The sequence below is a fragment of the Bufo bufo genome, chromosome 1, assembly GCF_905171765.1.
Source record: "Bufo bufo chromosome 1, aBufBuf1.1, whole genome shotgun sequence".
NCBI classification, from domain to species: Eukaryota; Metazoa; Chordata; class Amphibia; order Anura; family Bufonidae; genus Bufo; species Bufo bufo.
In genome coordinates this window covers 351,025,306-351,053,300 of record NC_053389.1, presented here as the reverse complement: position 1 = coordinate 351,053,300, position 27,995 = coordinate 351,025,306, and the positions used below count along the sequence as shown (strand labels likewise).

At 43.8% G+C, this 27,995-nt stretch overlaps 1 protein-coding gene across 2 annotated transcripts in view; it reads left to right on the top strand.

The window, feature by feature from the left end:
• Positions 1–27,995, top strand: part of DOCK2 (dedicator of cytokinesis 2) — a 1,232,183-nt gene that overhangs the window by 885,824 nt on the left and 318,364 nt on the right. For both annotated transcript variants that reach the window (XM_040442815.1, XM_040442808.1), the window contains exons 33-35: positions 7,648–7,796; positions 23,003–23,088; positions 27,229–27,385. In XM_040442815.1, coding sequence (XP_040298749.1) covers positions 7,648–7,796; positions 23,003–23,088; positions 27,229–27,385 — 392 coding nt within the window. The remainder of the gene's footprint in view (positions 1–7,647; positions 7,797–23,002; positions 23,089–27,228; positions 27,386–27,995) is intronic.

Sequence of the window (27,995 nt, the reverse complement as noted above, 5' to 3'; positions counted from 1 at the left end):
CCGTGCTGCGCTGGAGCTCCGCCCTCGTCCCCATTATATCAATGGGGACCAAGCGGCAGTCCGGCGGCACGGCGAAATAGCGGCAGGATGGATCTGACAGGGTGAACAGCCCGTCGGATCAGTCCTGCCGCTAGTGTGAAAGTAGCCTAAGTACTGAGTAAAGGGTCTCAATACAATACAATATTTTAGTTTTTCCTTTTCAATAAACTAGCAAAGATTTCAAACATTCTGTATTTACTTTATCATTATGGGGTATTGAGTGTAGAATGATGGGGGAAAACTTGACTTTTTTCTTTATTATAACAAAATGTGAAAAAGATGAAAGGGTTTGAAGACTTTCCGAAAGCAGTGTATTATAAATTCCAATGCCGCAGCTGACGCCCACTGCAGTTGTGTGTCAGCTGTGTAACAGCCTGCATTTGCTGTTTATGGAGTAGTCTCAGTTCCTGGCCTCACACTGATGTACAGTTACATTGATATATGTTAAGGGAATCAAAGGGCTTAAATTACAAGCAATTTTATAACGTATAATACCTGTGAAATTAAAAACATGTACTAACAACATTTATACTTTAGGTAGGTCAGACTCAGCAACAAACTGCATTACAAGGAAGAAAAAAGGAGGAAAACATTGCATAATGAGAATAAATAGATTATACTATGATACATTTACACCAGAATGGCATGAGGAATGTTCTGACAGGCCAGTTAGTATTAAAGGCTATGTGCATCTTTGGAGACAATTTTTGCTTATGATTGCGTGTTACTCATTTTTGGCTAAAATCAATTTTTTTATTGTCCTTTATAAAAAAAACTAGCTTAAGGACCCGGCTTCGCTCGGGTATATTTAATCTATTTCATTTAATGTTTGTGTGTGTCATTAAAAGATATCAACACTATCCACTATAACAGTGACATCTACAGCACCCCGCCCCCAAAACGGTGACCTCCACAGCCCCCCACCCCTTAACACTGACCCCCCCACAGTGCACCGTCCCTTAAAATTGGACCTCCAAAGCAGCCCACTCCCTTAACTTTGACCTTTACAGCAGCCTTCCCCTTTAACAGTGACTTTCACAGCATACCACCCCCTTTACAGTGACCTCCACAGGGGCTCGCCCCCTTAACAGTGTCCTTTACTGGATCGGGGGCGTGTCCTTTTGAACAGCTCACTCTAAGACAGCAGCACTGTACTGTCTGAGTGTGAGCTGCAGGGAGAACGTCACCCTCCCTTCCACCTCTGCAGGTGACAGAAGTTGATTTTTACCTTTATTTTTTCAATCCCTGTCGGCTCAAGAGTGGCGAGGGTGTGGCCTAACCAGATCGGAGCGTGGCTTAGCAGGATCAGAAGTAGATTTTTAACTTCATTTTTTTAATCTGTCGGCTGAGGAGTGGAAGGGGCCGTGGCCTAACCGGATCGGGGGCGTATCCTTTTGAACAGCTCCCTGTAATACAGCAGCACTGTTTTGTCTGAGTGTGAGCTGCAGGGAGAAAATCACCCTCTCTCCCACCACTGAAGCTGACAGAAGTTGATTTTTACATTCATTTTTTCAATCCCCGTCGGCTAAGAAGTGGAAAGGGAGAGTGGCCTAACCAGATCTGGGCGTGGCTTAGTGGGACCTAGAAGTTGATTTTTAACTTCATTTTTTTAATCTGTCGGCTGAGGAGTTTGAGGGGGCGTGGTCTAACTGAATCAGGGGCGTGTCCTTTGAACAGCTTAATCTAAGACAGCAGCACTGTGCTGTCTGAGTTTAAGCTTCAGGGAGAAAGTCACCCTCCCACCCCTGCAGCTGACAGAAGTAAATTTTTACCTTCATTTTTTCAAACCCCGTCGGCTCAGGAGTGAGAGTGGGCATAGCCTAACCAGATCAGGGGCATAGCTTAGCGGGACCTGGTGGAGGGGTTTTAAGTCTTTTGAGGGTGGACACATTGTGGCAGGGGGCGTGTCTGGGCTCCTTCTTGCAAGAGTGACGCCCCTCTAGGCACCTTACTGGCTCAATGGCATACCAAATAAACTGGATTTTCAGAGGATAAAAACAGCTATTGCTTGAACAAAGGCACATCTAGAAATAAGGTACTAGTTGCTATTAGGCCATGGCTTTACTTTATGCATTTTTTGGGAATATCTCGGGAACGGTATGTCCTAGAGAGCTGAGACCTGCTCTAAAACCTTCCCGGACACCTGATGTACTTGTGTGCCAAATTTCGTGATTTTAAATGCGACGGTGCGGATTCCTTTAGCGGACATACACCCATACACTCAGATTTATATATTAGATATTGAGCTGTTCTGTCACAAAGGGTTAACTGTTTTTCTATCTGTGTGACTGATACTTTCACTTTTACTTTGTGCCAGTCATCTAATAACCCTTATTTCTAAATGACCAAAAGGTCATAAACACTTATTTAAGCCACATTCTTATCAGTCAGATAAGACCTGAGCTATAATGATTGTTTTGAGGGATAAGTAGTCCTGCTCCCCAGATGACAGAAAAGACTGAAAATCCACATGCTGCCACTACAGCATGTCAGCTCTGTATAGAAAAAAGTATTCCATATCTAATATATAAAGCTGAGTGTATGTGTGTGTGTGTGTGTGTATGTATGTATGTCCGCTAAAGGAATCTGCACCGTCACATTTACAAACATAAAATTTGGCACACAGGTACATCAGCTGTCCGGGAAGCTTTTAGGTCTCAGCTCTCCAGGACATACCGTTCCTGAGATATTCCCAAAAAATACATTAGCCAATAGAAGCTTGGACACATGACTCTTATCAGCCAATAGAAGCTTGCAGGTCCTCCAGTCTCCACATACACAGTTTTACTCCAGGTTTCCATAACAACCCAGCCATTTATCTTCACTGCTGTAGGAGAGTTTTAAAGGAAATCTGTCACAAGGATAATCGCTATTGAAGTAAAGCCATGGCCTAATAGCACTTAGTACCTTATTTCAAGATGTGCCTTTGTTCCAGCAATAGATGTTTTTATCCTCTGAAAATCCAGTTTATTTGGTATGCAAATGAGCCAGTAAGGTGCCCAGAGGGCGTCACTCTTGCAGGAAGGAGCCCAGACACACCTCCGGCCACAATGTGCCCACCCTCAAAAGACTTAAAATTACACCCCTTATTGGGTTAGGCCACGCCCCCTCCCACCCCTGAGCCAACGGAGATTGAAAAAATGAAGTTAAAAATCAACTGCTGTCAGCTGCAGGGGTGGGAGGGAGGGTGACTTTCTCCCTGCAGCTCACACTCAGACAGAACAGTGCTGCTGTATTACAGTGAGCTGTTCAAAAGAATACGCCCCCGATCCGGTTAGGGTTCTTTCACACTAGCGTTTTTCTTTTCCGGCATAGTGTTACGTCCTAGGGGCTCTATACCGGAACAGAACTTATCATTTTTATCACCATGCATTCTGAATGGAGAGCAATCCGTTCAGGATGCATCAGGATGTCTTCAGTTTAGTTTAGTCTTTTTGACTGCTGTTTTATCTCCGGACAAAAAAACTGAACACTTGCCTGAATGTCGGATCCAGCATTTTTTTCCATAGAAATTATCAGTGCCAGATCCAGCATTAAAAATACCGCAATGCCGGATCCGTCCTTCCGTTCTGCGCATGTGCAGACCTTTAGAAATGTGAAAAAAAATTGAAACTGATTTGTTTGTCCGTATGACAAACGGACAGACGGATTCGTTCTTGCAATGCATTTGTGAGACGGATCTGCATCCGGATCCATCTACAAATGCTGTCCGTTTGCATGCAGATTGCCAGATCACTCTGCCGCAAGTGTAAAAGTACCCTTAGAGCGAGCTGTTTAAAAGTATACGCCCCCAAACTGGTTAGGCCACGCCCCAACCGACTGAGATTGAAAAATTTAAGTTAAAAATCAACTTCTAGGTCCCGCTAAGCCACACCCCTAATCTGGCTAGGCCATGCCTGCTCCACTCCTCAGCTGACAGGATTTGAAAAAATGAAGGTAAAAATCAACTTCTGTCAGCTGCAGAGTTGGGAAGGAGGGTGACTTTCTACAGCTCACACTCAGACAGTACAGTGCTGCTGTCCTAGAGTGAGCTGTTCAAAAGGACACGCCCCCGATCCCGTAAAGGCCACTGTTAAGGGGTCGGACCCCTGTGGAGGTCACTGTCAAGGGGGTGGTATGCTGTGAAAGTCACTGTTAAAGGGGAAAGCTGCTGAAAAGGTCAAAGTTAAGGGAGTGGGCTGCTGTGGAGGTCCAACTTTAAGGGACGGGGAACTGTGGGGGGGTCAGTGTTAAGGGGTGGGGGGCTGTGGAGGTCACTGTTTTGGGGACGGGGTGCTGTAGATGTCACTGTTATAGTGGATAGTGTTGATATCTTTCAACGACACACACAAACATTAAATAAAATGTATTAAATATACCCGAGCGAAGTCAGGTCCTTCAGCTAGTTTTTAATAAACACCAACTGAAATTTTTTTTTAGTTCAAAATGAGTACAATGCAATTATAAAAAAGACTGCTTCCAAAGGTGTACATAGCCTTTAAAGGAGTATTCCAGTAAAGTAACTTCATTTTTGAAAAACTGCATTAAGGCTGCAAGCTGTGACCCCACCAGAACCCATTCCTTTTTTTTTTTTTTTTAACAATAATTTTTATTGAATTTTTTTTTGCCTCACTTGCAATAAATGAGTGTGTTGCTAGTAGGAGTAATTGAGGAACTTGGTAGTAATGAATGAGATCCAGACTTGAAATATAATTCAACTTGTCTTTACTGGAGGCAGCATTAATCCATATGAGTTACAGCAATAGTCTTGGGTCCCAGCAGGTATTGGCAATGTATGGCAGGGATCAATATCTCTTCTGCTCCTATCATGCGCCTGGAGAATATGGCCTGAATCTGTATCTTCTGCTCTGTCTATCTTCTGCTGTGTATGGGACTGACTAGCTGAGGAGGAATTTGGCTTCTCCTGGTCTCTGGTGGTTACTCACAGTTATGCTCACAGGGAATGGTTTGTCCTGGAGTTCTGGAGATGGCTGCTTGCTTGTCATCAGTTGAGGCTGAAGGGCTCAGACTGGGAATGAAGATCTTTGGTCTCAACCGAGACAAGATCCTGGTTTGGGATCCCTATTTCTGGGAGCTCCTACTTGCACAGCCTTCCCCTAGCCGGGGTGGCTGGCACACTAACTGTAACTTCCTTTCCTCCCCATGAGGCAGGATGTGGGAACAGTCCACACCTCCTCAAAGAGGGGGGAGCTAAACTGGAATGTACTATTCCAGTCTAGATATGCTAAACTGAACTAAGACCTTGCTAAACATTGCTGCCACCTGCTGGTGTACATGGAAATTACAGCAAATATATATAACAGGCTTAGAAAATGCACATTTATGAGAATGTGATGTTAAATTACACTTAACAGGTTGTAGCGGGGTAAAAGAGTTTAGCAACATAACTCCGGGATGTTACAAAATGCTGCACTACCCAAATGCACTATATAGAAAGTATATTATTGGTATATAACACCCCTGCTTCAATCAGATTTTTTGGGGGTTAACTAGTATATCACACCAGGAGAAATTATTTGTTCCAATGGCGTTTGTCACTATCTGTAGCTGAGTTAACGCAGCAAAACTGCAAACAAATGCTGCACTACCTAAATGCACTATATAAAAAGTATATTATTGGTATATCACACCCCTGCTTCAATCACTTTTTTTTGGGTGGGGGGGGGGGGCAACTGGTATATCACACCAGTAGAAATTATTTGTTCCAATAGAGTTTGTCCCTTCGTGTAGCTGAGGTAACGCAGCAAAATCGCAAACAAACGCTGCACTACCCAAATGCACTATATAGAAAGTATATTATTTTTATATCACACCCCTGCTTCAATCATTTTTTTGGGGGGGCAACTGGTATATCACACCAGTAGAAATTATTTGTTCCAATAGCGTTTGTCACTCTGTGTAGCTGCAGTAACGCAGCAAAAGCGCAAACAAATGCTGCACTACCTAAATGCACTATATAGTATACTATTGGTATATCACACCCTTGCTTCAATCAGTTTTTTGGGTGGGCAACTGGTATATCACACCTGTAGAAATTATTTGTTCCAATAGCGTTTGGCACTCTGTGTAGCTGCAGTATCGCAGCAGAACTGCACACAACTTCTGCACAATACAAATGCACTATAATATGCTTTCTATGTTAGATAGTATATTATAAGTATTTTGCACCCCTCAGTATGTCACACCTATCGATAGCACACCTATACCAGTCCTTAAAAAGACTTTTGTGGCCCTATTAGCAAGTGTTTGGATCCCGAACAGCCTGTCCCTGCTCCACACAGCAACCTCTGGCAAAAGACTGAAAATAAAATGGCGGCCAGATTGGGTTTATTTATAAGGTAGGGGGTATGTCCAAGTTCTGAAATATCTCAATTCGCTGTCCTGTCCTGTACCACCTGATGAGTCAAAGTTCTTCACAATGTAAAAGAATATGGCGCCATATGTTCGCCATATGTTCGCTCGTTCTGCGACCCGTGAACGAGCAAAGTTCGAGGCGAAACTACCACCGGGCCAACACAAGGCCATCTCTACTCAGGCTCAGATACAAACAACAGGGAATACAACAAACACAAAACAATAGGAAAAGACAAGACTTATCTGAAAGTAGAAAACTGGCAACTCCAGAAGCACCACAGAGTACAACCGACCAGCACCTCCAAGAGTGAGAAGCAGCTACTTATGGGACAAGTAAATTACCAAAAAGCAACACCTGAAGCAAGAGGTGTGGAATTCACCAAAACACAGACACAATAAGATCCACAGTGAACTTTATCAATTTAACCCACGAGTTGCCAGTCTCTCCGATCTCCTGGTACCTTACACGGGAACGTCTGTGACACTAGGAGAGCTTGCAGGTGGGGTAATGGTAGATGCAGGAACAAGGCAGGCAGGGCTTCAGAGTGAACAGACAGGGCAGATCGACTATAAAAACTTATACATGAACTTGTCAGGAATAAAGACTGGATAATGCAAGAGAGAACACAATAGAATGGCTGAAGCACTATGAGGCTCATTTCAGACACAGAGGTCACAGAGCGCCCTCACGTTGTGCGGAGCCAAGCGGTGAGTACAGAGCCTTCACCTGTTTCAGGTCCTCGAGTACTAATAAGCACTTCAATAATGGAAAATGCTCATTAGTATTCACCCCATAAGACGCCGGGACATTTTTTCCCCACTTTGGGGGAAAAATGCATCTTATGGGGTGAAAATGTACCTTATATATTTACACATACACACACACACACACACTGAAAACAGTTTGACAGAATTCCAGTGAGAAATAATTATCAATTGCCTATAAGAAAATAATGCATAACAGCGATATCAGATTATGTACAGGGTTTGTTTGTAGATGTAACAATGGTCTGTACTGTACAGAAGTTATTATGTACATAAAATAGTTTGATATTTTTCATCATGTCTTTTTGAAAAGTTGTTTCATTTTAATTTAAAATGCGCTGGAACAATAAAATAGTTGTTAATGTGTACCTACCGTCTCCTTTAAATATCCTGAGTTTAGGTCACCAATATAGGAAATGCGGAGAACCCTTTTAAATGTTTTACTACTAATTGTATTGAACATCTATAATTTTTTTTATTTTGTGGTAGGTCAGAACAAAATTTGCTTTATTCCTGGAATGGTTGGACCAATTCTAGAAATGACACTTATACCTGAAGATGAATTACGGAAAGCTACAATCCCAATCTTCTTTGACATGATGCTATGTGAATACCAACATCATGGAGATTTCAGGAAGGTAAAATGTGACTAAGTGAATATTGAAATATACAATAAACATATAATGAAATGCTACTTGCATAGCAGTTTCAATTGCAATAGTCACTTGGTTAGGATTATAACTGTGTGTCCTTGGATAAAAGTCATTGGTTGAAATCCTGTTTTCCCTGTACATGTATCCAATTCCTATACTGTAAAGCTATTATTTTATGTTATAAAATGAGGGATATCAATTCAAAACTGGAGTATCCATTAGTGTTGGTCGAGCACCAAAGTTCTCGGGTGCTCGAGTAGAACACCTCGGGATGCTCAGGTGCTCGGTAGCACAATGGAAGTCAATGGGAGAACCCGAGCATTAAACCCGGCACCCCCTGCTCTGAAGAGGGGAGGGTGTCTGGTTCATCGTAAGAGGTCAGAAATTGATGGAAACACAACGGGAACAGCATGGGGAGGATGTCTTGATGCATCTTGGACTCCCAGGTTGCTGCTGGGAACGATGTTGTCCGAGTAGTATGCCACTTTTACAGACTGACAATAACCAAACCGAAGATAAAAATAGATTTTTAAAGGAAAAATTGTTAGGAAACATTATTTCCTGTATATTTACTTGTATATAAAGTGCAATTGCTGCCAAAAATTACAAGGAAGAGGTACTCTGATACAACCTGTATATCACATAAAGGAGGACCTCATTCACATTGTGGTACAATTGTTCAGGTAGTGGGACTCCTACACTCATAAAGGCTATGCACTAAGTGAAAGGGCTGCCAAAAATTACAAGGAACCAGCACTCCAATACACCCTTTATTACACATAAAGGAGGGCATCATACACACCCTTGAAAAATTATGATTGCTAGCCTGCTGGTGACCCTCTAAAACATTAGGGGCGAGGGCCTGCTGCTGATCTGACTATCTAAAAGATTTTGTGGGCAAGAGCCTGCTGCCGAGCTGACATCTAAAACATTATGGGCGAGAGCCTGCTGCCAAGCTGACCATCTAGAAAATTTTGAGGGCGAGGGCCTGCTGCTGAGCTGACCATCTAAAAAATGTTGTGGGTGAGGGCCTGCTGACGAGCTGACCATCTAAAAAATTGTGTGGGCGAGGGTCTGCTGCCGAGCTGACCATCTAAAAATTTTGGGGTGAGGGTCTGCTGTTGAGATGACCCTTTAAAACATTATAGTTGAGGTCCTGCTGGTGACCCCAAAAAACATTATGGATGAGGGCCCGCTGCTGTGCAGACCCTCTAAAATATTAGGAGCGAGGGCAGCCTAATAAGCATGTTGATATGATGGAGGAGGAGGAGAACGAGAAAAGAGAGATTGAACCATTACCCTTTTTAGTGGTGGAAGGGGTGCATGGGAATACAATGTATTCAATACACCAAGCCACATTTAGAGTGCCTTTATGTTCAGCCGCTTTCCTGGTGTAGTATAGAAGTCAGGGGCAATCCAGGCCTGTTTATTTTTATATTAGTCAATCGGTCAGCATTTTCAATTGGCAGGCGGATGCGCTTATCAGTTATTATGCCCCAGCAGTTCTAAATACCTGCTCTGACAAAACACTGGCAGGCCAGCACATCCAAGGCGTGGAGCGCCAGTTATTGCCACGTGTCCAGCATGGACACCCAATAGTTGTAAGGCACACAGCTATCACCGAGGATGCTGACACGGTCTGCTATGTCCTCCTTCACCATCTTCCAAAACTTTTCCCTCCTTGTGACACTAGACCGCGCATCAAGGTGAGGGTGTTTTTGGTATCTCTTAAATAGTATTGACCCAGAGAATAAACTAATAATGTTATACTGAAAAATGAACACTACAAAATGTATAACATAAAAACTCAATGGTGGTATTGCTGTTTCTTCCCATCCCCGCAAAAAGATTAATAAAAATGAATCAGCAGGTTATATGTACCCTAAAATAGTGCCATTGAAAACTACAACTTGTCCTGCAGTAGAAAAGCCCTCATAGGCTATATAAAAATAATAAAGTTATAGTGATTGGAATGCGACAATGGAAAAAATAAATAAAAAATTGCAGGTCACTAATAGCTTAAGCATCTCTGTGCAGCAGTGCAGCATTCTGCCTGACTGTAAGACACACAGTACACTAACTGCCCCTATGCTGTCCCTATGATGATGAAACCTGATTTCAATCTATCTAACTAAATAAATATTGTTCACCAGTGATGGTCAGTTTGCAGTGTTCGCCAGCGAACACATGCAGGGTGCCATCTTTAGTAAGGTAGACTAACCCGTCCGGCGATGCACAGGTAAGCCCTTACCTGTGTCAGGAGCCGGTCTGAAATCAAATGCAGTCACCGGGAGCAGGCAGTTCCGAGAACAGCCCGATGAAGGTTCTCGGAACTGCCTGCTCCCGGTGATTGCATTTGATTTCAGACCGGCTCCCGACACAGGCACAGGTAAGGGCTTACCTGTGCATCGCCGGACGGGTGAGTCTAACTTACTAAGGGCTCTTTCACACCTGCGTTATTGTCTTCCGGCATAGAGTTCCGTCGTCGGGGCTCTATGCCGGAAGAATCCTGATCAGGATTATCCTAATGCATTCTGAATGGAGAGTAATCCGTTCAGGATGCATCAGGATGTCTTCAGTTCCGGTACGGAACGTTTGTTGGCCGGAGAAAATACCGCAGCATGCTGCGCTTTTTGCTCCGGCCAAAAATCCGGAACACTTGCCGCAAGGCCGGATCCGGAATTAATGCCCATTGGAAGGCATTGATCCGGATCCGGCCTTAAGCTAAACGTCGTTTCGGCGCATTGCCGGAGCCGACATTTAGCTTTTTCAGAGTGGTTACCATGGCTGCCGGGACGCTAAAGTCCTGACAGCCATGGTAAGTGTAGCGGGGAGCGGGGGAGCAGTGTACTTACCGTCCGTGCGGCTCCCCGGGCGCTCCAGAGTGACGTCAGGGCGCCCCAAGCGCATGGATCACGTGATCGCATGGATCACGTCATCCATGCGCATGGGGCGCTCTGACGTCATTCTGGAGCGCCCGGGGAGCCGCACGGACTGTAAGTATACCGCTCCCCCGCTCCCCGCTCCTACTATGGCAACCAGGACTTTAATAGCGTCCTGGGTGCCATAGTAACACTGAAAGCATTTGGAAGACGGTTCCGTCTTCAAATGCTTTCAGTACACTTGCGTTTTTCCGGATCCGGAGTGTAATTCCGGCAAGTGGAGTACACGCCGGATCCGGACAACGCAAGTGTGAAAGAGGCCTAAAGATGGCAGCCCGCATGTGTTCGCTGGCGAACACTGCAAACTGACAATCACTGTTCTTCACAATCCCTAAATTGTCCCTGTAAGACTCTAAAATGACTGGCTTGTGTGTCATTGTCGTCTTTTGAAGACATGGTTGACATGTCCTATCTCTTAAGTAGCTGAGCTCAATGGTGTTTATGCTTCAGATCTTGTATAAAGCCTGATAGTCCAGACAAAATGATGTGCAAAATTGTATACAAAGTTTGGCGCAACTTATGACTATGTACAGTTGCAAAAAAAGTATGTGAACCCTTTGGAATGATATGTATTTCTGCACAAATTGGTCATAAATAGGGATGAGCGAACCCGAACTGTATAGTTCGGGTTCGTACGGAATTTTGGGGTGTTCGTGACACGGCCTCGAACCCGAACATTTACGTAAAAGTTCGGTTTCGGTGTTCGCCGCTTTCTTGGCGCTTTTTGAAAGGCTGCAAAGCAGCCAATCAACAAGCGTCATACTACTTGCCCCAATAGCCCATCACAGCCATGCCTACTATTGGCATGGCTGTGATTGGCCAGTGCAGCATGTAACCCAGCCTCTATTTAAGCTGGAGTCACGTAGCGCCGCACGTCACTCTGCTCTGATCAGTGTAGGGAAAGGATGCAGCTGCTGTTAGGGCAAGATTAGGCAGGGATTTACTCAGCAAAAACACTTAATGAAGTGATCGATCTACAGCTGTGAATCATTCAACTTTTAGTAGTTAATTGCTCACTGTTTTTAGGCTGCCCAGAGCATTTTTCTGTCACTTTTTTCTGGGGTGATCGGTGGCCATTTTGTGTCTTGTGGTGCGCAAGCACAAGCTGCCATCAAGTACATTTAATCATCAATAGTGTGTTTTTTTTTTTTTGCTATATCCTACATCAGGGGCTTGGCTGTGCTTGCTATTTTATTGAGGGGTGAAATTTAATTCCCAAACTAGAAATTCCCTAAATCAGTGGTTTCTGCTGTTGCAGGCCAAGTTTAAATCTGTCCGTAAAAGGGTATATTACATTGAAGGTGCAAATTCAAGTGCTGATAGGGTCATCCTCAATAACTTCACACGCTACCGTGCATCTCCAAGTCTAATTCTGTCTGTAAAAGGATACCTGACATCCAGGGCCTAAATACAAGGCCTACAATTTATATTCAGCTAAATCTGTGGTTACTGCTGTGCCTGTATTAGTGTAATACGGTACCTAAATAGATAGCCAGATAGTGTTAGGTGCCTGTAAAAAAAAAAGGCCTGAATTTGAATTCAATACATTGGTCCAAATAATTTTTTTCTTATTGTGGTGAACGGTAACAATGGGGAAAACATCTAGTAAGGGACGCGGACGCGGACATGGTCGTGGTGGTGTTAGTGGACCCTCTGGTGCTGGGAGAGGACGTGTCCGTTCTGCCACAGCCACACGTCCTAGTGTACCAACTACCTCAGGTCCCAGTAGCCGCCAGAATTTACAGCAATATTTGGTGGGGCCCAATGCCGTTCTAAGGATGGTAAGGCCTGAGCAGGTACAGGCATTAGTCAATTGGGTGGCCGACAGTGGATCCAGCACGTTAACTTTATCTCCCACACAGTCTCCCACAGATGGTGCTTGAAAACCAAGCACATCAGTCTGTCACATCACCCCCATGCATATCAGGGAAACTGTCTAAACCTCAAGTTATGCAGCAGTCTCTTATGCTGTTTGAAGACTCTGCTGGCAGGGTTTCCCAAGGGCATCCACCTAGCCCTTCCCCAGCGGTGGAAGACATAGAATGCACTGACACACAACCAATTATGTTTCCTGATGATGAGGACATGGGAATACCACCTCAGCACGTCTCTGATGATGATGAAACACAGGTGCCAACTGCTGCATCTTTCTGCAGTGTGCAGACTGAACAGGAGGTCAGGGAGGAAGACTGGGTGGAAGACGATGCAGGGGAAGATGAGGTCCTAGACCCCACATGGAATGAAGGTCGTGCCACTGACTTTCAGAGTTCAGAGGAAGAGGCCGTGGTGAGACCGAGCCAACAGCGTAGCAAAAGAGGGAGCAGTGGGCAAAAGCAGAACACCTGCCGCCAAGAGAGTTTGCCTGCTACTGGCCACCGCCAACTGGGACTGAACACCCCAAAGGCAGCTTCAAGGAGTTCCCTGGCGTGGCAGTTCTTCAAACAATGTGCTGACGACAAGACCCGAGTGGTTTGCACGCTGTGCCATCAGAGCCTGAAGCGAGGCATTAACGTTCTGAACCTTAGCACAACCTGCATGACCAGGCATCTGCATGCAAAGCATGAACTGCAGTGGAGTAAACACCTTAAAAACAAGGAACTCACTCAGGCTCCCCCTGCTACCTCTTCTGCTGCTGCCTCGGCCTCTTCCTCCGCCTCTGGAGGAACGTTGGCACCAGCCGCCAAGCAAACAGAGGATGTACCACCAACACCACCACCTCCGTCACCAAGCATCTCCACCATGTCACACGGCAGCGTTCAGCTCTCCATCTCACAATCATTTGAGAGAAAGCGTAAATTCCCACCTAGCCACCCTCGATCCCTGGCCCTGAATGCCAGCATTTCTAAACTACTGGCCTATGAAATGCTGTCATTCAGGCTGGTGGACACAGACAGCTTCAAAAAGCTCATGTCGCTTGCTGTCCCACAGTATGTTGTTCCCAGCCGCCACTACTTCTCCAAGAGAGCCGCGCCTTCCCTGCACAACCAAGTATCCGATAAAATCAAGTGTGCACTGCGCAACGCCATCTGTGGCAAGGTCCACCTAACCACAGATACGTGGACCAGTAAGCACGGCCAGGGACGCTATATCTCCCTAACTGCACACTGGGTAAATGTAGTTGCAGCTGGGCCCCAGGCGGAGAGCTCTTTGGCGCACGTCCTTCCGCCGCCAAGGATCGCAGGGCAACATTCTTTGCCTCTTGTAGCCTCCTCCTCCTACCCGGCTTCCTCCTCCTCTTCTTCCACCTCCTCATCCAGTCAGCCACACACCTTCACCACCAACTTCAGCACAGCCCGGGGTAAACGTCAGCAGGCCATTCTGAAACTCATATGTTTGGGGGACAGGCTCCACACCGCGCAGGAGTTGTGGCGGGGTATTGAACAACAGACCGACGAGTGGTTGCTGCCGGTGAGCCTCAAGCCCGGCCTGGTGGTGTGCGATAATGGGCGAAATCTCGTCGCAGCTCTGGGACTAGCCGGTTTGACGCACATCCCTTGCCTGGCGCATGTGCTGAATTTGGTGGTGCAGAAGTTCATTCACAACTACCCCGACATGTCAGAGCTGCTGGCTTTCTCATCCTGCCACCGCTCAGCTGTCTTCTCTACAGCGTAACTTCGGCCTTCCCGCTCACTTCCTCATATGCGACGTGCCCACCAGGTGGAACTCCATCTTGCACATGCTGGACAGACTGTGCAAGCAGCAGCAGGCCATAGTGGAATTTCAGCTGCAGCATGCACGGGTCAGTCGCACTGCAGAAAAGCACCACTTCACCACCAATGACTGGGCCTCCATGCGAGACCTGTGTGACCTGTTGCGCTGTTTCGAGTACTCCACCAACATGACCAGTGGCGATGACGCCGTTATCAGCGTTACAATACCACTTCTATGTCTCCTTGAGAAAACACTTAGGTTGATGATGGAAGAGGAGGTGGCTCAGGAGGAGGAGGAGGAAGAGGGGTCATTTTTTAGCACTTTCAGGCAAGTCTCTTAGAAGTGACTCAGAGGGAGGTTTTTTGCAACAGCAGAGGCCAGGTACAAATGTGGCCAGCCAGGGCCCACTACTGGAGGACGAGGATGAGGAGGAGGTGGAGGAGGATGAGGATGAAGCATGTTCACAGCGGGGTGGCACCCAACGCAGCTCGGGCCCATCACTGGTGCTTGGCTGGGGGGAAACGGAGGACGTTGACGATACGCCTCCCACAGAGGACAGCTTGTCCTTACCTATGGGAAGCCTGGGACACATGAGCGACTAAAAGCTGCAGTGCCTGCACAATGACAGCAGAGTTGCCCACATTTTAACGTGTGCGGACTACTGGGTTGCCACCCTGCTGGATCTCCGGTACAAAGACAATGTGCCCACCTTACTTCCTGCACTGGAGCGTGATAGTAAGATGCGCGAGTACAAGCGCACGTTGGTAGACGTGCTCCTGAGAGCATTCCCAAATGTCACAGGGGAACAAGTGGAAGCCCAAGGCGAAGGCAGAGGAGGAGCAAGAGGTCGCCAGCGCAGCTGTGTCACGGCCAGCTCCTCTGAGGGCAGGGTTAGCATGGCAGAGATGTGGAAAAGTTTTGTCACCATGCCACAGCTAACTGCACCACCACCTGATACGGAACGTGTTAGCAGGATGCAACATTTCACTAACATGGTGGAACAGTACGTGTGCACACCCCTCCACGTACTGACTGATGGTTCTGCCCCATTCAACTTCTGGGTCTCCAAATTGTCCACGTGGCAAGAGCTAGCCTTTTATGCCTTGGAGGTGCTGGCCTGCCCGGCGGCCAGCGTTTTGTCTGAACGTGTATTCAGCATGGAAGGGGGCGTCATTACAGACAAACGCAGCCGCCTGTCTACAACCAATGTGGACAAGCTGACGTTCATAAAAATTAACCAGGCATAGATCCCACAGGACCTGTCCATCCCTTGTGCAGATTAGACATTTATAACTACCTCCCCTTAACAATATATTCTTGTACTCCAGGGCACTTCCTCATTCAATCCTCTTTTTTTAATTTTACCATTATATTGCGGGGCAACCCAAAGTTAAATGAACCTCTTCTCTGTCTGGGTGCCTGGGCCTAAAAATATCTGACAGTGGCCTGTTCCAGTGTTGGGTGACATGAAGCCTGATTCTCTGCTATGACATGAAGCCCGAATCTCTGCTATGGGACCTCTCTCCTCTGTCTGATTGCCGGGGCCTAAAAATATCTGACAGTGGCCTGTTCCAGTGGTGGGTGACATGAAGCCTGATTCTCTGCTATGACATGAAGCCTGATTCTCTGCTATGGGACCTCTCTCCTCTGTCTGGGTGCCGGGGCCTAAAAATATCTGACAATGGCCTGTTCCAGTGGTGGGTCACATGAAGCCTGATTCTCTGCTATGACATGAAGCCTGATTCTCTGCTATGGGACCTCTCTCCTCTGTCTGGGTGCCGGGGCCTAAAAATATCTGACAATGGCCTGTTCCAGTGGTGGGTGACATGAAGCCTGATTCTCTGCTATGATATGAAGCCCTGAATCTCTGCTATGGGGCCTCTCAGCTCTGTCTGGGTGCCGGGGCCTAGAAATATTTGACAGTGGCCTGTTCTAGTGATGGGTGACATGAAGCCTGATTCTCTGCTATGACATGAAGCCTGATTCTCTGCTATGGGACCTCTCTCCTCTGTCTGGGTGCCGGGGCCTAAAAATATCTGACAATGGCCTGTTCCAGTGGTGGGTGACATGAAGCCTGATTCTCTGCTATGGGACCTCTCTCCTCTGTCTGGGTGCCGGGGCCTAAAAATATCTGACAATGGCCTGTTCCAGTGGTGGGTGACATGAAGCTTGATTCTCTGCTATGGGACCTCTCTCCAATTGATATTGGTTAATTTTGGTTAATTTTTATTTATTGTTTTTTTTATTTTATTCATTTCCCCATCCACATTTGCTTGCATGGGATTTACCAACATTTTGCTGCCTTTTGCAGCCCTCTAGCCCTTTCCTGGGCTATTTTACAGCCTTTTTAGGGCCGAAAAGTTTTTGTCCCCATTGACTTCAATGGGGTTCGGGGCGAAGTTCGGGTCGAGTTCAGATCCCGAACCCGAACTTTTTCGGGAAGTTCGGCCGAACTTCTCGAACCCGAACATCCAGGTGTTTGCTCAACTCTAGTCATAAAATGTGATATGATCTTCATCTAAGTCACAACAATAGACAATCACAGTCTGCCACAGTCATGTGGATATTTGATTATAATCTAACAAATTATATACAATCATTAACTACTAAAAAGTACCTTAGATGTATTCACTTACTAGTGTGACAGATGTTACCTCAAAATATACACACAAAGATGCCGTATGCCACATGCTAATGTCATTGAGTCCAGTGTATATTTAATTCAGAGATATAGCCACTCCCCTGCCCACCTGCTGCTGATTCATATGGAAAAAAAACTGTCATTCAGCAGCAGGTGGGCGGGGAGAGTCAGGAGCTCATGAATATTTATGACTCTTCATTATCAGCTGGAGCTTTTCAATACAAGATGTTGGCAGATTGACTGGGTCAATTAAAGAAAGTGACCCAGCATTTTGCTAAGAGAATCAGTCACTTATTTATGTTGCCCTTAGTTAGGACACCATAAAACTGGTGACAGGTTCCCCTTTAAACTAATAAACACACAAATAATTAAATGTTACCATGTTTTTATGGAACACACCATGTAAACATTCACAGTGCAGGTGGAAAAAGTATGTGAACCCTTGGATTTAAAAACTGGTTGAACCTCCTTTGGCAGCAATAACTTCAACCAAACATTTCCTGTAGTTGCAGATCAGACATGCACAACGGTCAGGAGTAATTCTTGACCATTCCTCTTTACAGAACTGTTTCAGTTCAGCAATATTCTTGGGATATCTGGTGTGAATCTCTTTCTTGAGATGCCACAGCATCTCAATCGGATTGAGGTCGGGACTCTGACTGGGCCACTCCAGAAGGCGTATTTTCTTCTGTTTAAGCCATTCTGTTGATTTACAAACCGGATTCCAAAAAAGTTGGGACACTAAACAAATTGTGAATAAAAACTGAATGCAATGATGTGGAGATGGCAAATGTCAATATGTTATTTGTAATAGAACGTAGATGACAGATCAAACGTTTAATCCGAGTAAATGTATAATTTTAAAGGAAAATTACGTTGATTCCAATTTTCACGGTGTCAACAAATCCCAAAAAAGTTGGGACAAGTAGCAATAACTGGCTGGAAAAAGTAAATTTGAGCATAATGAAGAGCTGGAAGACCAATTAACACTAATTAGGTCAATTGGCAACATGATTGGGTATAAAAAGAGCTTCTCAGAGTGGCAGTGTCTCTCAGAAGCCAAGATGGGTAGAGGATCACCAATTCCCACAATGTTGCGCAGAAAGATAGTGGAGCAATATCAGAAAGGTGTTACCTAGCAAAAAATTGCAAGACTTTGCATCTATCATCATCAACTGTGCATAACATCATCCGAAGATTCAGAGAATCTGGAACAATCTCTGTGCGTAAGGGTCAAGGCCGTAAAACCATACTGGATGCCCGTGATCTTCGGGCCCTTAAACGACACTGCACCACAAACAGGAATGCTACTGTAAAGGAAATCACAGAATGGGCTCAGGAATACAGTCAGGTCCATAAATATTGGGACATCAACACAATTCTAACATTTTTGGCTCTATACACCACCACAATGGATTAGAAATGAAATGAACATGATGTGCTTTAACTGCAGACTGACAGCTTTAATTTGAGGGTATTTACATCCAAATCAGGTAAACGGTGTCCTCCCACTTGTTAAGGGACCAAAAGTAATGGGACAATTAGCTTCTCAGCTGTTCCCTCATTATCCCAATTACAATAAGCAGATGAAAGGTCCAGAGTTAATTTCAAGTGTGCTATTTGCATTTGGAATCTGTTGCTGTCAACTCTCAAGATGAGATCCAAAGAGCGGTCACTATCAGTGAAGCAAGCCATCATTAGGCTGAAAAAACAAAACAAACCCATAAGAGAGATGGCAAAAACATTAGGCGTGGCCAAAACAACAGTTTGGAACATTCTTAAAAAGAAGGAACGCATCGGTGAGCTCAGCAACACCAAAAGACCCGGAAGACTACGAAAAACAACTGTGGTGAATGACCGAAGAATTCTTTCCCTGGTGAAGAAAACACCTTTCAAAACAGTTGGCCAGATCAAGAACACTCTCCAGGAGGTAGGTGTATGTATGTCAAAGTCAACAATCAAGAGAAGACTTCACCAGAGTGAATACAGAGGGTTCACCACAAGATGTAAACCATTAGTGAGCCTCAAAAACAGGAAGGCCAGATTAGAGTTTGCCAAACGACATCTAAAAAAGCCTTCTCAGTTCTGGAACATCATCCTATGGACAGATGAGACCAAGATCAACTTGTACCAGTGTGATGGGAAGAGAAGAGTATGGAGAAGGAAAGGAACTGCTCATGATCCTAAGCATACCACCTCATCAGTGAAGCATGGTGGTGGTAGTGTCATGGTGTGGGCATTTATGGCTGCCAATGGAACTGGTTCTCTTTTATTTATTGATGATGTGACTGCTGACAAAAGCAGCAGGATGAATTTTGAAGTGTTTCTGGCAACATTATCTGCTCATATTCAGCCAAATGCTTCAGAACTCATTGGACGGCGCTTTACAGTGCAGATGGACAATGACCCAAAGCATACTGCAAAAGCAACCAAAGAGTTTTTTTAAGGGAAATAAGTAGAAAGTTATGCAATGGCCAAGTCAATCACCTGACCTGAATCCGATTAAGCATGCATTTCACTTGCTGAAGACAAAACTGAAGGGAAAATGCCCCAAGAACAAGCAAGAACTGAAAACAGTTGCAGTAGAGGCCTGGCAGAGCATCACCAGGGATGAAACCCAGCGTCTGGTGATGCTTATGCATTCCAGACTTTAGGCTGTAATTGACTGCAAAGGATTTTCAACCAAGTATTAAAAAGTGAAAGTTTGATTTATGAGGATTATTCTGTCCCATTACTTTTGGCCCCTTAACAAGTGGGAGGCACATATGCAAACTGTTGTAATTCCGACACCGTCTACCTGATTTGGATGTAAATACCCTCAAATTAAAGCTGACTGTCTTCAGTTAAAGAAGACTTGTTTGTTTCATTTCAAATCCATTGTGGTGGTGTATAGAGCCAAAAATGTTAGCATTGTGTCGATGTCCCAATATTTATGGACCTGACTGTACTTCCAGAAACCATTGTCAGTGAACACAATCCACCGTGCCATCCGCCATTGCCAGCTGAAACTCTACAGTGCAAAGACGAAGCCATTTCTAAGCAAGATCCACAAGCTCAGGCGTTTTCACTGGGCCAGGGATCATTTAAAATGGAGTGTGGCAAAATGGAAGACTGTTCTGTGGTCAGACGAGTCACGATTCGAAGTTCTTTTTGGAAATCTGGGACGCCATGTCATCCGGACCCAAGAGGACAAGGACAACCCAAGTTGTTATCAACGCTCAGTTCAGAAGTTGGCATCTCTGATGGTATGGGGTTGCATGAGAGCGTGTGGCATGGGCAGATTGCATGTCTGGAAAGACACCATCAATGCAGAAAAATATATTCAGGTTCTAGAACAACATATGCTCCCATCCAGACGTCATCTCTTTCAACAAGATAATGCCAGACCACATTCTGCATCAATCACAACATCATGGCTGCGTAGGAGAAGGATCCGGGTACTGAAATGGCCAGTCTGCAGTCCAGATCTTTCACCTATAGAGAACATTTGGCGCATCATAAAGAGGAAGGTTGCAACAAAGAAGGCCCAAGACGATTGAACAGTTAGAGGCCTGTATTAGACAAGAATGGGAGAGCATTCCTATTTCTAAACTTGAGAAACTGGTCTCCTCGGTCCCCAGACATCTGTTGAGTGTTGTAAGAAGAAGGGGAGATGCCACACAGTAGTGAAAAGGCCTTGTCCCAACTTTTTGGGATTTTAACACCATGAAATTCTGATTCAACATATTTTTCCCTTAAAATGGTACATTTTCTCAGTTTAAACTTTTGTTCCGTGATTTATGTTCTATTCTGAATAAAATATTAGAAGTTGGCACCTCCACATCATTGCATTCAGTTTTTATTCACGATTTGTATAGTGTCCCAACTTTTTTGGAATCCGGTTTGTACTTCTATGCTTTGGATCGTTGTCCTGTTGCAACACCCATCTTCTGTTGAGCTTCAGCTGGTGGACAGATGGCCTTAAGTTCCCCTTCAAAATGTCTTGATAAACTTTGCAATTCATTTTTCCTTCGATAATAGCAATCCGTCCAGGCCCTGATGCAGCAAAGCAGCCCCAAACCATGATGCCCCCACCACCATACTTCACAGTTGGGATGAGGTTTTGATGTTGGTGTGCTGTGCCTCTTTTTCTCCACACATAGTGTTGTGTGTTTCATCCAAACAACTCAACTTTGGTTTCATCTGTCCACAGAATATTTTCCCTGTACTGCTGTGGAACATCCAGGTCCTCTTGTGCAAACTGTAAACGTGCAGCAATGGGTTTTTTTTGGACAGCAGTGGCTTCCTCTGTGGTATCCTCCCATGAAATCCATTCTTGTTTAGTGTTTTACGTGTTGTAGATTCGCTAACAGGGATGTTAGCATATGCCAGAGACTTTTGTAAGTCTTTAGCTGACACTCTAGGATTCTTCTTCACCTCATTGAGCAGTCTGTGCTGTGCTCTTGTCTTTACCGGACGTCCACTCCTAGGGAGAGTAGCAGCAGTGCTGAACTTTCTCCATTTATAGACAATTTGCCTTACCGTGGACTGATGAACAGCAAGGCTTTTGGAGATACTTTTATAAACCTTTCAAGCTTTATGCAAGTCAACAATTCTTAATCTTAGGTCTTCTGTGAGCTCTTTTGTGCGAGGCATCATTCACATCAGGCAATGCTTCTTGTGAAAAGCAAACCCAGAACTGGTGTGTTCTTTATAGGGCAGGGCAGCTGTAACCAACACCTCCAATCTCATCTCATTGATTCGACTCCAGTTGGCTGACACCTAACTCCAATTAGCTCTTGGATATGTCTGTAACGGTCGCGTACACACACACACAGGGGGGAGGGAAGTGACCACTGCGCTCCACCCTTATCCCTGGCCCTGCCTACTTGCCTCGCGAGTCCTAAAGTCAGGGGACAACTGGACGGCAATCCCTAGCTTGGACTAAGTGCAGGGATGACAGACAGACAAACAACAGATCGAGAACGGACCGAGTCAATACCAGGAAAGCTACAAAGTACAAATGGAGCAAGCAGAGAATTGTCAGGAGAAACCAGGGTCATAAATACCAGGAGAGTTGTGTAGTACTAAAGGAGTCAGCAGAGGATCATCAGGAGGAGGCCGGGGTCAGAATACCAGGAGAGCAGCAAAGTACACAAGGAGCAGGCAGAGGATCGTCAGGAATTCAGCAGGAGGTAAGTACGCCAGGAAGACAAAACCACAGGTGGAACCTAAATTAACAGGCAACCTGTGGCCAGCAGGCTGCCTGTATTTATAGTGGGGATTGAGGGTCATGTGACGTGGCCAGCATCACATGCCCGACAGACCAACCAGTCGAGCACCGAGTGATCAGCTCAAGGCAGAATTAGGAGCAGGGAGCCACCCAGCTAGTAAAGCCGCCCTGGGAACGAGGTCAAACACAGATCCTCGCTCCCGAAGCTAAGCAGCAGGTCTGCGGCTAATGGGGGACCGAGTGCACCTTCGGAACCCCGTTACAATTTCATTAGTCTAGGGGTTCACATACTTTTTCCACCTACACTGTGAATATTTACATGGTGTCTTCAATAAAAACATGGTAACATTTAATTCTTTGTGTGTTATTAGTTTAAGCAGACTGTGATTGTCTATTGTTGTGACTTAGATGAAGGTCAGATCACATTTTATGACCAATTTGTGCAAAAATCCATATCATTCCAAAGGGTTCACATACTTTTTATTGCAACTGTATGTGTGCACTCACATTAGTAAATGGGCCAAAGGGGCCAGTGTTTTTTCAGCCAAACAAACGCGGATCCTAATGAGAACAGAAACATTAGAATTTTTTTTATAAAGTGCAAAACAGAAAAGATGCATTTTCTCATGATGTGATTTACAGTATTTGCCTATATTCGTGGTACATATGCGGTAGGTACTGAATATAGTAGGTAAAGTATGTGATTAGTCCTCCCTAATTATATCAATCTTCTTAACTTGTGCAGTTTGAGAATGAAATAATACTGAAACTGGACCATGAAGTTGAAGGAGGGCGAGGTGACTGGCAGTACATGCAACTTTTTGAAACTATGTAAGTAAGACTATATATACTGTATATAGTTCTTTTGACTGGAAGGAGTGAGACAATATTAGTAATGGGCATAATATTGTCGAATACATCTGTCATGTGCTTTTTTTGGCTAGTGATGAAAGAAGACCCCAACAAGTAAATTAAAGTGTTGCAAAAGAAATGCATCTCTTTAATCAATCCATAATTGTGAACTTTGTAGATGTGGTCTAGACGTGACCTTTTAACAACTAGATCATTATATTTAGTTTAAAATGGTAATCACAGTTCTATAACTTTAAGATTGATGTTATGGAACAAAGACTCTTACATATGTGCTGCATTAAAATTAGGTGAATTGGTGGGTTAGGCGTACTAAAACTGTCCTTTAATAACATTATCTTGATGAAAAGTGAACAAAATTGCTGATCTTGAGATAAATGAGTAAAATAACTGCTATAATAGTGCGAGAGTGTTAGAGTCTGTGGTATATTACTTCCTTTTTATGTTACCTTTAAAATGATGGGCTTAGTACATACTAATATTTGTGTATGACTCTTATAACAGCAGAAGTCTTTTATTTTCCAGTTCTTGACATGTCATCATTTTGAAATGAGGCAATAATTATGTTAATAATTGTTTTTAAAAAAAAAAAAAAAATTCTAGTGTTGAAAAACATGCCCCATAATTAGAAATACAAAGGGGCTTTGGTTCCCTTGCCGGTATTATGCACTTGATCTATACATGTTTTCTAAAGTTTTTACAAGCAAGTGCAAGATCGGGGGAGAACTGGAATGGAAGGAGAACAGAGTCAGAGAGTATGGGGATGTTGTTCTTTTTTTAGAAGCCTGTACAAAGAACAAGCAGTATTCATTCAGGGTATATTACCTTTCAGGGATTCAGGTAAAGGAGGTGGGGTTGTGAAAATGTCTATTTTAAAGATCTGCCAACAGTACTGACATGTCTATTTTAGTAAATACTTACATTCTTACTTTTACTCCATGAATCTCCAATTAAGGTTTATATTAGAAATATATGCTGGGCCATTCCTCGTTTTTCAGACGATCTACAGTTGTGGCCAAAAGTTTTGAGAATTACATAAATATTGGAAATTGGAAAAGTTGCTGCTTAAGTTTTTATAATAGCAATTTGCATATACTCCAGAATGTTATGAAGAGTGATCAGATGAATTGCATAGTCCTTCTTTGCCATGAAAATTAACTTAATCCCAGAAAAACCTTTCCACTGCATTTCATTGCTGTCATTAAAGGACCTGCTGAGATCATTTCAGTAATCGTCTTGTTAACTCAGGTGAGAATGTTGACGAGCACAAGGCTGGAGATCATTATGTCAGGCTGATTGGGTTAAAATGGCAGACTTGACATGTTAAAAGGAGGGTGATGCTTGAAATCATTGTTCTTCCATTGTTAACCATGGTGACCTGCAAAGAAACGCGTGCAGCCATCATTGTGTTGCATAAAAATGGCTTCACAGGCAAGGATATTGTCTGTGTCTAAGATTGCACCTCAATCAACAATTTATAGGATCATCAAGAACTTCAAGGAAAGAGGTTCAATTCTTGTTAAGAAGGCTTCAGGGTGTCCAAGAAAGTCCAGCAAGCACCAGGATCGTCTCCTAAAGAGGATTCAGCTGCAGGATCGGAGTGCCACCAGTGCAGAGCTTGCTCAGGAATGGCAGCAGGCAGGTGTGAGCGCATCTGCACGCACAGTGAGGCGAAGACTTTTGGAAGATGGCCTGGTGTCAAGAAGGGCAGCAAAGAAGCCACTTCTCTCCAAAAAAAAACATCAGGGACAGATTGATCTTCTGCAGAAAGTTTGGTGAATGGACTGCTGAGGACTGGGGCAAAGTCATATTCTCCGATGAAGCCTCTTTCCAATTGTTTGGGCATCTGGAAAAAGGCTTGTCCAGAGAAGAAAAGGTGAGCGCTACCATCAGTCCTGTGTCATGCCAACAGTAAAGCATCCTGAAACCATTCATGTGTGGGGTTGCTTCTCATCCAAGGGGTGGGCTCACTCACAATTTTGCCCAAAAACACAGCCATGAATAAGAATGGTACCAAAGCACCCCTCCAACAGCAACTTCTTCCAACAATCCAACAACCAGTTTGGTGAAGAAACAATGCATTTTCCAGCACGATGGAGCACCGTGCCATAAGGCAAAAGTGATAACTAAGTGGCTCGGGGACCCAAAACGTTGACATTTTGGGTCCATGGCCTGGAAACTCCCCAGATCTTAATCCCATGAGAACTTGTGGTCAATCCTCAAGAGGCGGGTGGACAAACAAAAACCCACTAATTCTGACAAACTCCAAGACGTGATTATGAAAGAATGGGTTGCTATCAGTCAGGAATTGGCCCAGAAGTTGATTGAGAACATGCCCAGTCGAATTGCAGAGGTCCTGAAAAAGAAAGGCCAACACTGCAAATACTGACTCTTTGCATTAAATGTCATGTAATTGTCGATAAAAGCCTTTGAAACGTATGAAGTGCGTGTAATTATATTTCACTACATCACAGAAACAACTGAAACAAAGATCTAAAAGCAGTTTAGCAGCAAACTTTGTGAAAACTAATATTTGTGTCATTCTCAAACTTTTGGCCACGACTGTACATTTCTCTGTCTATAAATTAGACAGGATTAGTAAATTTGGACCATTGTGTGATATTTTCATACCTCATAAACACCAAAGTTCAAAACACTTCATAAATAAGCCAAACTAAGACTCTATGGACAACATCTACTATGATAAGTGCACCACAAAAAGTGTTTATGATAAAATTCTGGTGCACCTCATTTTAGACACATTTATGAGTTGCTCCAAAAAGAATGGAGTGATTTATCATGACCCTATATGCCATTTTTGGTACTTAAACATTTATGCTCCTACATTTAGGCGCACACAATGGTTTACACCGTTCTCAAACTGGGGAATGACGGGGCAGGCTGGGGTGATAGCAGGAGGTGGAGCCTTTGGTGCTGTCAATTCTCCATTTATGGGGAGTTGTAGAGTAGATGGAGTGGCACTGCACTGACAATATAAATCCCTTTTTTTATTTAAGGTAGCGTCACCAGAGTACTTGGCGAAGATATGTGCAGCATTTAGCTGCTAATAGTGGTGCTCAGCCCAACGTGTAACTAGATTGTTACTGTTGCAATAGACTTGTACATAAAATTTCATGTACAAATTCACAATTTATGCCTCTTTCCAGGTGTTAAATAATGACAGAAATCTACTGTAGCCAGTCGTTGGAGTAGGTTTCAATACATTTTTATTAGAATGTTTATACAAAACTGTAACAGCATGTACAGTAAGCGTACAGCATATTTATAAAGCTGAAGTCCATGATTCTGGAGCACAAACATGGGCACAGATTAGATCAATGTAGAGTTGGTCTACAGTATTTTGTTTGTGGCTCAGAGACAGAATTTTGCCACATTGGCAGATATTTTATTACCGCCAAGAAATAGGTGGTATTAACTAGAGTATACACTTTAAAGATGCAACAAGATTTATCATCCTGCATCAGCCATAATGATAAATTTGCACATTTTCAGGGACTGTCTATATTTACATTGTTCACAAATTAGCAGGATCAGTAAATGTGGGCCTACAGTATATGTTTAATTAAATGTGTGCAAGGAAACTGCTGAACTAGCTTACCCTTACTAGTGATGAGCGGCATAGGCAATATTAGTTTTTGCGATATTTAGCAAAGTTTTCGCATAATATTCACAAAAATGAGAGAATTCTAGAATTTGCAATCTCCAATCATTTTTTTCGCGATTGCGCAAATCGGCACCAATGATAATTTAAACTAATGGCTAAAAGCCAGGAAAAGTGTTTGCATTTTGTAATAGTTGAAGAACAACATGATAGAATTCAAAATGTTAATGCCATCTGGATTCCTTTAATAAAATAGCACATATTTGTGTGTTTGGAAATGAATTGATAGTCGTAGGTAGGTTACCGACATCTGTGTACTCAGTTGTTTGCAATAAAAAAAGAAGATAGTTAAGCTTTTAAAAGCAAAATATATTTAAATGCAAAGCATAGTAAAAAAAACTTGTCTGCAGTACATGGGCCTTGTATAGCTTCAGCTAACAAAATGTGTTTGCTTGTAATATGTTGCCATGTTCTTTCAGATTGCTGGATTATGCAACAAACCATCCTTACATCTTTAAGATGGTGGAAAGCTTTGTGACTCTGATAAAAGGCCTCTTGGAGAGGTTATTGGATTACAGAGCAGTGGTGGCAGATGAGAGCAAAGACAACTGGATGAGCTGCACAGTCAACTTATTGGTGAGTGGTATTATTTTTCATGCATGCCTGAAAGATTAACAAACTCTTCACAGTAAGTGAAGAGGCAACTGTGAAATGTGCTTTTATGACTGCAAGAGACAGAGGAGTTAAGTGCATAGCATGTTGCAGTAGCTACATTTAATGAGCAGTGAATAAGGAGACTATTGCGGAACAGAATATTTTATTGAATTTTAAAGTTCATACAAATAGAAAGGTAATACAATAATACAAAGTCTAAGAACAGCCATGGATTGTAGATACAATATCAGTAGACATATAAATAATAGTACATTTTTTAAATCAGTATCCGTGATGATGACCATTTCAGAACAGGAAAGGGATGACCTTTCTTCAATTCGGGTCAATGACATATAGGATGGTACTGAGCAGCCAAATTAATGGTCTTGATGTTCTAAGGAGGCTTTTAACCCCTTAAGGACAGCCCTATTTCACCTTAAAGGGCTTCTGTCACCCCACTAAAGTGATTTTTTTTTTGGGGCTAGTTAAATTAGTTATATAGCGATATATGAAAATATAATTGTGTTCCTTACTTTGATCCAGTAGTTTATTCAAAAAACGAAGTTTTATCATATGCAAATTCGGTCTCTAC